The 15,000-nt window shown below is 38.0% G+C and overlaps 1 protein-coding gene and 1 pseudogene across 3 annotated transcripts in view; both read left to right on the top strand.

Annotated features, from left to right (window-relative positions):
* The window catches only part of LOC138051125 (ephrin type-A receptor 7-like), a 34,667-nt gene extending 31,882 nt beyond the window's left edge, over positions 1-2,785 (top strand). For all 3 annotated transcript variants that reach the window (XM_068897272.1, XM_068897274.1, XM_068897275.1), the window contains 6 exons: positions 73-192; positions 563-633; positions 1,137-1,177; positions 1,395-1,491; positions 2,048-2,147; positions 2,385-2,785. In XM_068897272.1, the coding sequence (XP_068753373.1) occupies positions 73-192; positions 563-633; positions 1,137-1,177; positions 1,395-1,491; positions 2,048-2,147; positions 2,385-2,450 (495 nt within the window). In that variant the 3' untranslated portion in view covers positions 2,451-2,785. The remainder of the gene's footprint in view (positions 1-72; positions 193-562; positions 634-1,136; positions 1,178-1,394; positions 1,492-2,047; positions 2,148-2,384) is intronic.
* A 1,028-nt stretch (positions 2,786-3,813) lies between these two features.
* Positions 3,814-15,000, top strand: part of LOC138053084 (proto-oncogene tyrosine-protein kinase receptor Ret-like) — a 14,426-nt pseudogene continuing 3,239 nt past the window's right edge.

Below are 15,000 nucleotides of genomic sequence, written 5' to 3' on the forward strand. Positions count from 1 at the left end.
GTCTCAACATAATGAAGTCACTAAAATCATTTCGGCTTCGGCAATACTGATATGATCCTTTTGTGATTGCAGGTTGTTCATCGAGATCTGGCTGCTCGTAATATTCTCGTTGGCGAAAACAAAGTATGTAAAATTTCAGACTTTGGACTTGCCCGTGATGTGAATGCCGACATATATGTACGAACTTCTCAGGTGCGGTTCTTAGCCAGTTTAGCTAGACTTCAAAGCAATCAGCATCACTCTGGTTACCTATCTTTTTTAACTTTGTAGTTATTCTAGATAGCCAGCCCTTTTTCGTCTTTTTTATTCACCAAAGGTAATTATATATTTAGTATATCAGGGAAATAAACATCAATAAAGGTTGTTATTGTTGTTGTTCACTCGTTTCATTTCAAAATGCAAGGGCTCAATAATCTGGGTCTATGAAAAAATTGATTTCTTAACTTTGTAGTCTCAATAATTGCTTGCTTGCTTGCTTGCTTGCTTGCTTGCTTCCTTGTTTGACTGACTGAATTGATTGACTGATACATTAATTCATTCATTCGTATATTCTCATTCGCAGGCTCGTCTTCCGGTCAAGTGGATGCCCCCGGAATCTCTTTTTCTCGGTGAATCGAGCACAATGAGTGACGTGTATGTAATTTCCTTATCATGCAGTGACCACATAATCATTTCATACAATTTTTCCTACACTTGATTCTGAGTAAACTCAGTCTATTTTTGTTGACAAAAAGCTCTAAAAGACAAGTTAAAGAATCTGTCTGTCTAATCTAAAGGAAAAACAAATTTTACTTGAGGCTGTTGGGTCGGTGTAGCAAGTCAATCTGCTGATATAATATAGAGAATCTTGGATTCGAACTTATTTGCTGTGCTTTGAAAAATAGTTACCCTCACTTATGCTAATATATTGTATTTTAATTTATTGGAGTTCTTCATTTTTTTTTTAACAAAGTATCGATCACCCTAAGCTCAACCATTGAACTTGCAAACAACAAAAGGTACATAAATAAAATGATGCAAAATGAATAATGCACGTTGTCCGTGTCCATCGCTGAAGAATGCTTCCGGTGAAATAATTAGACGCGGTCGGCTTTATTGTCAATGCTTATCCCCTCTTTTTCCTTATTTTATATCAGATGGTCATACGGTATCGTTTTGTGGGAAATATTCACTATAGGTAACTATACACTTCTCTTTTTCTTTTTTTGCGATGGAACTGCTTTTTTCTATAAGAGTGAGAGAAATATTTTTTACCTATTCATCCTCGGTGTAAAAATCCGTGAAACTCGCGGAACATAGGTAACAAAAGAAAAAAAAATGAAACAATAGTCTTTCCCTAGCAAGAGTTAGGGAAATAAAAAAGGGTTTCCCACGTTTTTACTCCTTTTTCCTAGGGGACTCACCATATCCTGGAGTCAAGTCTCGAGAGGTAGCTTCTTTGCTGGAAGGAGGATATCGTATGCCACGCCCAGTTCATATCTCAGAAGAACTGTAAGTCCGTTGCACCAATGCGCTTCTCTTTAAGAGCAAACTAAAATGAAATGTAAGAAACGTTTTCAAGGTTTTTTTTTCGAAACCATAGTTATTCCTTTTTTTGCGCCTCTGACCCAGTGCTCCATTTTGTGCTTGGTTTTAGACAAAGTCTTGTGACCTCAGAGTTTACTGAGTTGTCGAATGATGAATTTGAACTCGTGCATGCGTTTTTCGATTGTCTGCAACTTGTTGGGCAATTCTATTGTCTTTTTCATTGATTTATTGTGTGAGGGAGTGACTGAGTGGCTTCTCGGTTGATTCATAGTTGGATCGAATATTGATTGATTGTCTGATTAATATCCGGGTTTCATCGGTTGAGCGACAGAATGCCAGACCGGTAGAATGAGAGTCGCAGAAACGAAGCGGAGAATAATGAGTTTGATGGTTTCAAACAAGCTGGCCTTTTCCTGACTTTCAGAGAAAATCAGCCATATCTCATAACAAATCTGAGACGACACAAAGGGATATTAAAACGAACAAAGCAACCTCTTTCGTTAAATTTATGTTTTTCCAGGTATTCCGTTATGTATGAATGCTGGTCAGAGAAACCTGAAGATCGCCCAACATTCCCGTGGATATGTACAGCCATGAGAAGATTGATGGCTGATCGTAAGGTATATCTAGGAAACGAAAAGGATTCCATTACCCTATATCCAGCCCAAAGCATAAAATTTTGGCTTGTAACATTTTTCTTCATCAACACCGGCTTCTTCAAACGGTAAATCTCCAAAAGAGCTTAGGGCTATTCTAAATTCTAAATACTGAAGATCCCTTCGATTAGTTACATGAGTTAGCTTCGCACCTGCAATTGAGAGTTCCTTTTAAGTTATTTTGTTCTGTTGTTTACACAGACATACGTTAACCTTGACGTCTACAATGACAAGGATTACGTCAATTTCGACATGCCGGGCCGATGACCTGCAATGATTCCGGGATGAAACAACCGTTCAGAAGAAAAACTTAATTTGCTGTCTAGTCAGTCCAGCAGCATGAACTTGCTTTCAGCGTGACTTCAACGTTTTAAAATACAGTGTTTGTAAAACTGATTAACTGATTTTGTTCTCATCAAACTAGTTCTTGTTGAGAACAGCAGATCTACATTTAGGTTCTTTTCACACAAAAATTACGTAAAACTGCATTGAAATGTCACAAAACGACTTAAAACTGTAGAAATACAAGGCCGAACGAGTGAGAGTATGCATGGGTAGCTGCAAAGCAGTAAAAAGTTAAAGTAGCGTGTCTCCAAGGAGTGTGATAAAATCTTTTTTTTTTTAATTATTAAAGAACATTTATGGGATTCGATTCAAATTCATGGGAATAGATTCTTTTCAAATCGACTTGAACGCGTCTCTAAATGAAATTCTGAAGTAGTTCTGTAGGTGAATAATTTCTGTATTTCTTCCACCACCCAGCGAGCAAAATCAAGTACAGCCAACAAGGCGGGACACATTCGTTTGGAGTAAATTCAGAATAAAAATTCGAAAGTGGTATCCTTCAAATTTTCTTAATAATACCTGACTTTTTTGCCACCCTTCTTACAAAATACAATGGGACAACTAATCCAATTATTCGTTCAATCTCAAACCGGAATACAGCAATAAATAGATTATTAACAAAATGCTCCTCGAGAGAGCATACCCGCAACACTTAACTCTTCATGAGACCCCTTGTACTGAGAAACGTGATGGCAATCCATGCATTGTTAGCCTATGTCATGGATAAAGAGCACTTGCGAATTACAATGCCAATTGAATCGCAGTGTTGAAGTGCAGTTACCGGTAATTATTTTCCTGGGGAACTGTGCATTGTTCTTTATAAAGTCACAATGATCTTTCCATCTGGTGAGCTGTCATGAAAGAGAAAGGTATTAGGCTGTATCCTTCTCCAGTTTAGCTTCATTGTTCAGTGTAAGTTCTAAATAATAATCTGTATGTTGCTAAAAACCGTTTGTCATATACTATTCAAAAGGAAGCATGTTTTCCAACAATTTGCTGTGGAGTTATAATTTTCGTATTTTCATTTTACGAAAAATAGTGATTCAGAATTTAAACGATCTTGTCCCTAGAAGTTTTCAGCGGTTAAAACGGATAGCCAAATTTCTCGATCCTCAAAAGAAAAGAAAACACAAAGGGGTGATAAAAATCTCGCCACAATTTTCGGATCCATTAAAAGCGAATTAATGGTTATCGGCAGAAGCCCTCATGAATATGCGTCTTTGCAACTTAATCATTTACACATAGTCTATCTGTCTTTTAAGACAACACGTGATGGTGTATGAAGGGAACATCACTCATGAATAAGGTGGTGTTTCATCTGAGCATCTTCACCCAGGGATAACCGCCGTTATAACGTAGACTTATTTGCCGTTCTGAAAGAGCAACGGTGACAAGTCTGCCGTTTTTGCTATGGAACAACACGTAAGTATAGTTTCCAATTCATTTTGTTACTGGTGTTAATTATCCTAAAATAAATGAAGAGTAATGTTTTCTCTTCTGTGTTAAGATTTAATTTCTCTCTTGGATGAAATAAGCGTTGAGGCCGGCCCACTGAATTTGTAGTAATTGATTTTTAGCGCAAAAGTAGCCTGCATTCATTTGACTTCAAATTTCCCGTACAACGCATCCGATTGTTTAAAAAAAACGAAAACCAATCGCAGCAGCTTATTTTCGTATTAAGACAGTTGCTGAAAAGGATTTATTATCGTCATCTTGCAAATTGCTATCTTTCGATTTAGTCATTTAGGTGTTACAAATCTGTCTATAAAAGCACTAGAGATTCACACCTGCCAATGATTTGATTCATGTATTGAATAGGGAAATGACTTGATGCTGGTTTCAACAAATTCCCACGATATTTTTTCATTTGTTAAAAATCGTCCTTGCCGCCATAGACCACTAGCTCTTCTACCTGCTTCCATAGTACTTATTTTTGCAAACCAAATAATTAATGCTCTCGATCATGAAAACTACATGGATGCCTTTTTGTCACATTTTCTAGCTAGATCTAAGAAAAGAAAGATCTATGAATTTAACCAACACGCAAACCATTTTGATTTCAAACGTGTTATCTTCTGTTGGCAGTTTAATTTGCAGCTTGTTGAAAGGCTGTATCCCAAGAGAACCGGGAATAAAAGTCGTTTTACATAAACAACTTGGTCATTTACGAGCATCACAAAAGAAAGCGAATAATCTAGAAAAAAAAGCAATTCTTATAAATTTGTTTCCAAGTTTGGGAAGAAATATATTCCCTTTGACATTATGCCTTTTCCTTCAAATTGGATGCTTACGTTAATATTCCATTGAAATGGGATATACAGTTTCGATTGAAAATGTTTTTGGCGGAGTAACAGTTTTAAAGGTAGAATTCTTGTTCCTAGCAAAGGACCACTTGCACTCTTTCAATAAAACCGATTCCACACAAGATAAATCTATTTATGAATTATTCCATACGCGGTAGCCTGCGGCAAATTCTCGATAAATACATTGCATATTTGGAGGAAGCTTTTTTACTATTATGATTTCAAACTATAACGAAGTTCATGTTTATGAAAAAAAAAGGGGCCGATATTTTCACAAATCAAAGTTTAAGACCATTTATTAAAATATAATTTGTTCATGTAGATCAGTTAAACAGTTCCCAACCTTGAAATAATACGAGCTTCCGACATTTTACAAGTTCTTGTTGAAAATACCGCTTTGAGGCGTGTAGTTGTTTGCGTGATGTCATTTCCTCTGCGAGAATTCGCGAAGTCGTACCGTGCGAGAAGACGGACTCAAAACAATCCTCCCCTCCCCCCTCCGTCCTCCGCAATACATGACCTTTCCAGTGCTCAACGAGAATATAGTTCAAAACCACTTAAACATAGCATTGTTAAACGTATTTTAGTATTTAAACGGTAGATATAGGCATATCTTTATCCCCTAAAAATTTTTGATCTGTTCGGATTTCCTAGCTGAAAGTCTAGTGATCCGAAAATTATAGGGATCAAAACTTACCTTTTCGAAAATTTCAGCCAGAAAAAAGGATCCCGAAAATTCTAGGTGACCTTTTTCGGGTAAAAATCTGTTTAAAATGGGCAATTATAACATTTTTTAGATGTTCGAAAATCCTAGGACATGCAGGCAATTAAGAAATTTTACAACAAATGTTCCGAAAATTCTAATCTCAAATCGTCATCCGAACAGGGTGGGTGGCCCTGAGTGCTAACCACTTGTTAACATCATATCAGTGTCAACTGGTTCATACGATCTTTTTTCAAAGAACACGTTTTAGGAAATCCGTGTAGTCTTTTGTACGATATCAGTTTGTTTCGCAAAATGCTTTTAACGTGAGGAATACACTTTTCCTCTCTCCTTCGTCTTTCCAGTTATGTTTTTCTCCCCTACAATTTCCATAATGGCTTAGGTTGGCTTAGGTAGCTCCTTAGCTCGCAAATGCAAAAGGCGAAGACGCCAATCTGTAGTCTTTTACTGGTAGGAATAGTTGCGGCAGTTAAGTCACTTAATATGTAAAGACATTAATTAATCTACTGTCTTCTTGAGAAAGCAGAATTAATGTCATTACTGAAACACCATCTGATATGCGTGGAAGAATGCAGAACGTTTATCAACACATAGTTGTAAAATACTACTCTCCCTCTCTAATCCTGAAAACGGAATAAAAATTTACTATACGCAAGTGGCGAATCTCAAAAACATACTCCCCCGTTTACTTTACAATTATGCACCAATAGTGCAATAGATCGCTTAGTCTAACTGAGTCGACTAATTCGCTGGTCTAACTTAGTAGACTAATTGACTTATCACTTCAAGTAGTTTCCAAGTGGTTGAAGGCTTTGCATTGGTCTAAATTACAGGCAGCTAATGATTTACCCTTCTGAAATAACCCTGATAAGAGACCGCACTTCACCTTATCTCTCCCCTGCAGGCAAGATAAGGTTAACGATTACCTTGTTTACCTCCGTAGTAATCTTGCTGTCTAAACAAAAAGTCCATAAAATAACTAGACACAGATATCAAGGGCCAACTGGAAAACAAGGACTGGACTCTGGACTGGATTCTGGACTGGATTCTGGACTGGACTCTGGACTGGACTCTGGACTGGACCCTGGACTGGACTTTATTAAACGAAGTTAATATTTAACCAATCATATAACGATTAACCGCTTCTATTTAATTATTAACCAGCGAGAATGAGAATGGATGTTTTTTTCAAAGGAAACATAAACGAAAAATCGAACGATGCTGCCCAGAAAATGTAAATCAAGTCAAGTTACCATTACGTGAATGTGACAACGATATATCTTTAGACGTCCGTGCGCTGTCTAAAAAATGTTAGGAATGTAGTCCAATTCAATATATTCGATATGTTAGGCGCAATGTCTTTGCGCACTATTTCTACAATTGAACCAGCCAGGAAACTGAAAAATAAGCACTTCAGTTGTTTACAGCGGTAAATTAACGTTACAAACCCCGCCACTTATACGCTTTGCTATGATTGCGTGAACGCTGTGAAAGTTTGAAGTCATCAGGTGACAATGTAATGTCGTCACGCGATCCTTTCTCGTGCGTGTGCTATTTTAGGAATGTAGCGGACCACCCCTATAGTGAACATTTTTATCACGTTCCAGTTCTTATCGCACAAACGTTCATTTCACACGAAACCACGCTGATGTAATTGTACCGATAACACTAAAAAGGTTGATGACAGTTCGTTTTTTTCGGCGTATGTACTGTACCGATAACACTAAAAAGGTTGATGACAGTTCGTTTTTTTCGGCGTATGTTAGCTTGTACTCCAGTACCGATGGTAATTTGTGAAAGACGTAACAGTTAATTTGTGCATTGTATGGAATGGGAGTAAAGTAGCGTACGAAAAAGAACGATTGTCTAATAAAGGCTAAAGGATTGCCTAACAAAGGCTACTTATTCCAAAACGGAAAGATATTCCTGATAAGATATTTCAAAGCAAGATAATTTTAAGGCGCTGTGGCTCCCTCCCTGTTGCATAGTTTTAGTTCATGTTAAGCGGGATCGCAAAGCGATCGCGCTTAACTTATCGAATATATTGAATTGGACTACATTCCTTACATTCTTTAGACAGCGCACGCATGAGATATATCGTCGCCACAGTATTCACGTAATAGTAGCTTGACTTGATTGAAAGTTACTGGGCAGCATTGTTAGATTTTTCGTTTACGTTCCCTTTGAAAAAAAAAATCCATTCTCATTCTCATTCTCGCTGGTTAATAATTAAAGAGAAGCGGTTAATCGTTATATTATTGGTTAAATATTAGCTTCGTTTAATAAAGTCCAGTCTAGGGTCCAGTCCAGAGTCCAGTCCAAAGTCCAGTCCAAAGTCCAGTCCAAAGTCCAGTCCATGTTTTCCAGTTGGCCGATATTAAGTTCTGCCATGATGAAAGTAGCGTTTTGAGTAGGGAACGCAAATAACAATTATCGAATCAATTATACTCACTACGTAAGTCAGAGGAAAGAGAATTGTCTATCTGAAAACTGAAACCTCTTCAAAGCACTCACCTCAAAGTAGATCGAGAAGCAGATATGTTTTCCTTCCAAACCGGCTGCGTTTCGAAGCAAAAGTCTTAAAAGCTATATGAATCCCTCGGTACAGAACTGGGAGATTAGGTGTTTACCAACACTGGAAGGGTGAAGATGCATTTCTACTATAGCAAGCAAGGACATAGTGAGTCTTTTGTTCTTCATTATTATCAGAATCAATTTTATGAGCTCGAGGTTAACATGCCTATCAACCTCAAGCGGCGTTCTCTAAACTGAATGGAGGATAGAAACATATAACTAATGCTGTCGCAGACACTTACCTGTTTGCTATCTGTTCTGTTACAGGCTTTTTCTGGTATTCATGATTTATTCATTCCCTTTTGTTTCAAGTGCCAATTGAACCTATCATTTTCTGTTTTTTCTTCCGTGGATTCATGATTGTTTTTTTTTGTACTGAGTGAGTAGACAGGGAGAACTTTTCCCTCCACATCTCAGTCAGGGAATTTTGAATGCGAGGAAACTGGATGTCTTCGCTACGAAGACGCTCTTGGACACATAATAATTTTTCTTCCAATGCATGATCATTTCTTCATTTTTGCCCCCATTGGCCACGATCCTTTTGGTCATCTCCAAGGAAAGTTACTATTAAGGAAGGACCAAAATCTCTCCTCGGCGAGGACTCAGCCGAAATTCAAAACATTAGTGGTTGCCAATGGTTGCAAAAAAAACACATGCTTTGAAATGTTTGTAGCTGGGAAAGGTCAGAAGAAGTTAATCTCGATGCTCACAAACTAGACTAGGCTCGCGGTATCTGTGGAGTGCTCGAATAAAAATTGCTTGACTTTGTGAACGTAATCCTGAAACAACCTCCATCATACAGTGCTAAGCAACCACGCAAAAATTCATTTGTCTCTAATCATTATAAACGGGATAATTATAAGAAAGATATAATTTCCATCATTTACTTTATGAAAAGTCCTCCTCGGAAGGTTTTCATTCTTCATATCCATGCACTCTTTTACCACATAGTGATTTTAAGCCAAATTTTGGAAGAGTGTATTATTTTTCCATTGGCAAAGTTGTAAATATAGTACTGTAATCAAGCTTTAATAATGGCCTAGCAATCCGGAGGGCATCTAATAGAAACAGTGAACCAAAAATGAAAACACAAAATAGTAGACCGTGCCGGACCACTTCTGTATTATCCTATGACATGAAAAACAAACTAAAAGCCAAAAGAGAAAACAAAAACTAGACGGGCTAACAATACAAAGTTTACGGGAAAAAACTTTGTATTTTGTAAACATTTTGTGTGTGCAAATACTGAAAATTCACTCTCGATAAACCACATCACAAAAACAAGTGGCGCGCGTGCGATGAAAATGACAAATTTGGAAAGAAAGAAAATACTGGGTTTATGGCCATAAACATTTGGGTGCTTTTGCAATATTATTTTTGGCACATTTTTTGCATTTTTTGACCATTCACATTGGAAAATTGAAAATGCCTTATGTGGGACCGCTGCGCCAACAAAATCTAAGTTCAATAGGTATGGTCAAAAAAGTTCTCTCTCAAAAATCAGCTCGTGATTACTGACAGTTGTTGTTCTTTCTTTTTTAAGTAAAATGTCAGCGTGCCCACCCAAAAATTTCAATGAAGGAAAGGGATGGAACTGCACAGGTACATATCAATATTTTGTTTATTGATTCCACTCACACTAGCATGACAGTAACATGCCGAATACTGTGCCACCTTAGTTGGCATTCGGGCTCTTAAAGAAAGAGACAGGATACAATAGATGTTATTTTTATGCTAGAAAGTGGAAGAGAATTCTGTAGTTAAACACTGGCAAGTGTAACCTCCATACTTTTGTATAGGGAGGATGCTGTTCCAAATGTCCCGTTTCTTGGATGAGATCACAGGCAGTTATAATCGTATATTAAATGTCTAATTTTTCCCTCTATTCCACTATCTTCACCCAAGTCTGCAACGACACACCGTGCAACACTCCATGTACAATAATCTTTGCTATCTGCATGCTTTTCTTTAATAATGAGTTGGTACGTTAAATGTAATGAACCTCCTTTCGTAAGTTGTTACCCATCTGCAATTTCAGGTTAAGCCATCCAGTTTTCATTTCTGATGATTATGATATTGCAGCTTAAATGCAAAATTAGGTGTGACATCAATTCTCATGAAAGACAAAAACTGCGCTTTTAAACATTTTTCCTAGAAATTCCATCAGCACCACGAAATTTACTGGTCACATTCGTAAACCAAAGTGCCATAGAGTTGGCATGGGAACCATCTGAAAAAACAGGTGATGAGAAGCACGTGTTTTTATGACGTGAAATGTCGTAAGACATGCAACATTGATGACGCCAACAAGTGCGTCGAGAAAACTTGCGATAACAACGTTAATTACATACCCAGAAAAGAAGGAGTGCACGAGACACACGTGATGATCACGCATCTATTGTCATATGTCACTTACGAGATGAGAATCTACGCCAGGAACAGAGTGAGTGTAGTGGCTCAAAAGATGCATGGATCTGACGGAAACTTTGCATCAGTTTCTGTTAAAACAAATGGATCACGTGAGTTTTCTTTTCTCTTTGAAATTTTAATTTCTGTGCCAAATAGTTAAGTGAGTTCAAAAACTCCCAAAGAATCGCGCTTATCATAAGTTATAATACTCTTTAAATGTAAGGGAATTGAAGAGGCTTTTGGGAGCATTTATCGCTGAGAAAAGTCCAGGCCTGTGCATGCTTCTTTACTTGTTTTTCATTTGTTTCTCCTATCAAAGTAACGTGTTTCACTTACGGGAAACCGCGGATTAACTATTGGGCCCGGAACTTGCTGATAGTAAAATTGTGGTTTGATTTTTTTTTTTTTTTTTTTTGCTGTTCAAGTTCCTGGTAAAGTAGAAGTGTTCCTTGAATCGTTAAGTGGCACTACCATTCACGTTTCGTGGAGATTAGCGAGCAAAAATGGCGATACACTGGCTTATTATCTGACCTACACAAGAGCAGATGATGCGAAATATTCACATACCCTCAAGACAACAAAAACGGATGTGATTTAATCTCGGCACGAACCTGGAAAAACATACAGTTTTGTGGTGAGAGATTGGCTTTTGCGAACATCTTTGTCATACTATACATTATTTGTAGCTAACCGACGATTATAAGAAAAACGACAGAGGTAGATTACTGTACTGTGCCACGCATAGAATGTAACGTCCGTACAAGCACAAGTACTTCAAAGTTTGACTTGGACAGGTTTATCAATTTATCTTTTCTAATCATTCTCAACACATGCTCTTTGAAAGCGCATGGATTGCGAGAAGATTGGACAGTACATGAGCTACTGCGGCCACAGCGATCAGTGATTGCCATGGCCGCAACATCGTGGAAATTTAATTGTGACGTCAAATAAATTTCTCCTCTTTGACCACTGCAATTTTGCCTCCCAAAGCAAGTGTTCACGACAGATAAACATACACAGGAAGGCCGATAAAACAGAACACAAGTATGAGTGCCCCATTTAATTGCTAGATCCCTTACATCATTCAAGAATTAATTATTTTCAATCCCGCTGCTGTCATCTCAAATACAAATTCAAAACACTACAAGTTACAAGGAATAACCCTCTTGCATATTTCATTCTTGAGGTCGCTTTTAAGATAACTTGGGGTCGATAATAATTATTTTTTTCAGGGAGGAGATAGGCGTGACGTGTAAGGATACCTGATTATTTAGAGCAGTAGTGTAGAGCAGCAGTCAGACAAACTACGTGCTTTGCATGATGGCATTTCAGAACTAGCAGTAGGGATAGGCTCCACGTTTCTGTGCGGTGTATCAAATTACTCAAAATGTTGATTGGTTGACTGATTGATCGATCGATCGATCGATCGATCGATTGATTGATTGACGCACTTATCGATTGGACTTTCGTCTTCAGTAAATATAAAACGCACGAGGCGGAAATGAACATAGTGAGCAAACTTCGCATTATATATATTATAATGAGAAGTTTGTTCACTATGTTCATTTCCGCCTGCCGTGTGTGTTTTATCTCTACTGAAGTTGAAATGGCCGAAAAACAAAAATATTATGCATTTGCGTCTTATTTATTGAAATTTGTAATCTGGTAGGTGATGGCAGAAAACCATGTCGGACAAAGTTCAAGTGAAGTAATCTTAATGACGATAATGGACAGTGAGTCATTTATGTTGCCTCTTGATTGTGCTCGTGTGTTGCTCGTGTATTGGGGTTTTTACTATTTCAAAGTTCAACGTGTTAAACAACTTTTCCCATCTTTTCGGGGTTTTTTTTCCACGTTTCAGGTGATTCCAGAGGAAACAAACAGGGCAACTATACTACTTACATCATTGTATCTGTAATTCTTGGTATAGTTTTTTTCACTGTGGCTGCCTTGACTGGTTTATTCCTTTATCGGCAAAGGTAAAAAAGGGTTTAATTTACACAAGAATCAGTGATAAGTTACTGTTTTGCAATATCTGAGTAAGCAAGGGCTCCACAATTTCAGGCTACCAGCCTCAATCAATAACACTTACTAATCATACATTCTCTACTATGAAAACGCCATGTAAAAGTTGTTTTTAGTCAGTCTTTTTTTATCATATTCCTAATAACAGACTGGAAAGTGCTTAGTTGCTGTTTTTTTTCCAAGTCAAACGCGGGATGTCTAGCAGACAAAAGAAAGACACTAAAATGGCAGTACGCAGTATGATCGCGTAGTAGGGGCGAGACACTCGCACACTAGTGCCAGGAGTATTCGGGGCCAGAGCAAGAGTTAACAGTTGGCAAGAGATTGCTCTTCTCGTTCACGTCCTACAATGTGGGCAAAGTATCCTAAAAATAAATCGGTACGAGCGGTTCCAAAGTAAAATATTGAATGAAATATTGTCTATTGCTTGCTCACGTTGTCGTCAAAACCTAGAATTTGGTGATTTGACGTCGTCGCTTTGCAGAGAACCGCTAAGATACTTGCTAAAATCCGTGCCCGCACGTGCAGCACGATTATGCATGCTCTTTCAACCAATCATATCATTGTGTTGTGTGGTTGTCCCCGACGTCGTCGTCGAGGATCTTAACTGATCCCTAATGACATTTGGTTTTTGTGATATTACGTACAGATATGTTCAAACTTTCTTTACCTTGCAGAAAAGTTCCCAACAAATCTGTGCGTCGTGTTGAAAATTCTTCCGCTCCAGAAGGTTATGCCACACCATAAAGCATTTCTTAGGAGAGTAGGTACACAAGTTAAGGAGCAAAGTGTCCACTGTTGAAGAATACAAATTTAACTTTTGCTTTGTTTTGATTTTCACAAAAGATAATGCAACTATCAAAGACAAACAAGACATGTTGACAGAGTTACAAGTAATGAAATGTCTCAAGTCTCATCCTCATGTATTACAGCTGATTGGCTGCTGTAGTCGCAGTGGTGAGTACTGTTAGTTTTAATAATTCTTTCATAACCCAAAAAACGTCTGGGTGTGTAGACAAAAAAAATCCTGCTTCCAATAGTTTGGAAATGGACATAAGTAAACGATTTTCTGAGTCTGTTTACAAATATCTCCATGATCTTTTCTTCTTCTTATCTTATCTTCTCTCTATCTTCTTTTAACCACATCAATTTGCTAAAATTGCAGATCCTCTTTTTGTTGCTCTGGAGTACATGCCCTATGGGGATTTGCTTGGTTATCTGCGCAGGAGCAGAGGTTACTTCGACATTTATAATTCAGGAGAGAAGAAACCTACATCAAGGCTCACTGCAATGGATCTTCTGTCATTTGCTTGGATGATTGCAGATGGGATGAGCTAATTGGCCGACATGAGGGTGAGATTAAGTTATTGCTATTTATCTCCTGATGTCTTTAGATCGGTGACGTCTCCCTAGCATAGCGTTCGCTGTCATCAACCATAGTCACCTTGGTCACGGTATCATGATGAACATCTACAATAATACAAAAGTTGGCTGCTTCTAAAATCACCATTGACTGAATAGATAAATTGGTCAGTACGTACGTTCTTGGATACGCCCTTGTTACGCTTCATTTTTGGTTACAGGTTGTTCATCGAGATTTGGCCGCTCGTAACATTCTCGTGGGCGAGAACAAAGTATGCAAAATTTCAGACTTTGGACTTGCGCGTGATGTGAACGCCGACATATATGCGCGAAGCTCTAAGGTGCGTTTTCAGGGCCAATTTGTTCCAAGGCAAGGAGGTATCACGCTAATTTGTCGTATTCCTAATATTGTAGATTTTCTATGGTAAAGGTAAAGGAGATTGATTGTTTGATGAGATTTCATAATTGCTTTTCTCACAGGCACGTCTTCCAGCGAAGTGGATGCCCCCAGAATCTCTCTGTCTGGGTGAATCAAGCACAATGAGTGACGTGTATGTAAACTCATATCAGGCTACGGCCGACCAATCGCGTGATACATGATGACCTTATTCCCATACAACATTATGTTCTCAGATGTTGATCGATATAGTAAATGCGTTAACGTGCGTACGCATTCGACAAAAATACTGACTTTCATTTGCCCCGAAATACGTGAAGAGATAGTATACTCATTTTAACCAGTAATAGAGGTTTCAACATTTGTTTAACCTACCTACATTTGTTTAACCTAACCGTAACCAAAATACGGTCAGCTCAGATACTGCTGTATTTTGAGCGCCTATAACTAGAGTAGTTCACTTAACACAAAGAAATTGATATGGACAATCACAGAAGGCAGACAAATGAGTGAAATAAATGCAAGGAAGATCAAGTGAATGGACCTTCGGAAAAGGGGTCAGAACGCAGCTATATTACAGCGTCTCTTGACTGGTTTAGAAAACAAAAGGCACAAAAAATATTCAAGGGAAACAATGGAGCCTAATCCTAATCACAGTAGAGCTGCATCCTATACTAG

Source organism: Montipora capricornis, chromosome 6 (assembly GCF_036669925.1).
Source record: "Montipora capricornis isolate CH-2021 chromosome 6, ASM3666992v2, whole genome shotgun sequence".
NCBI lineage: Eukaryota > Metazoa > Cnidaria > Anthozoa > Scleractinia > Acroporidae > Montipora > Montipora capricornis.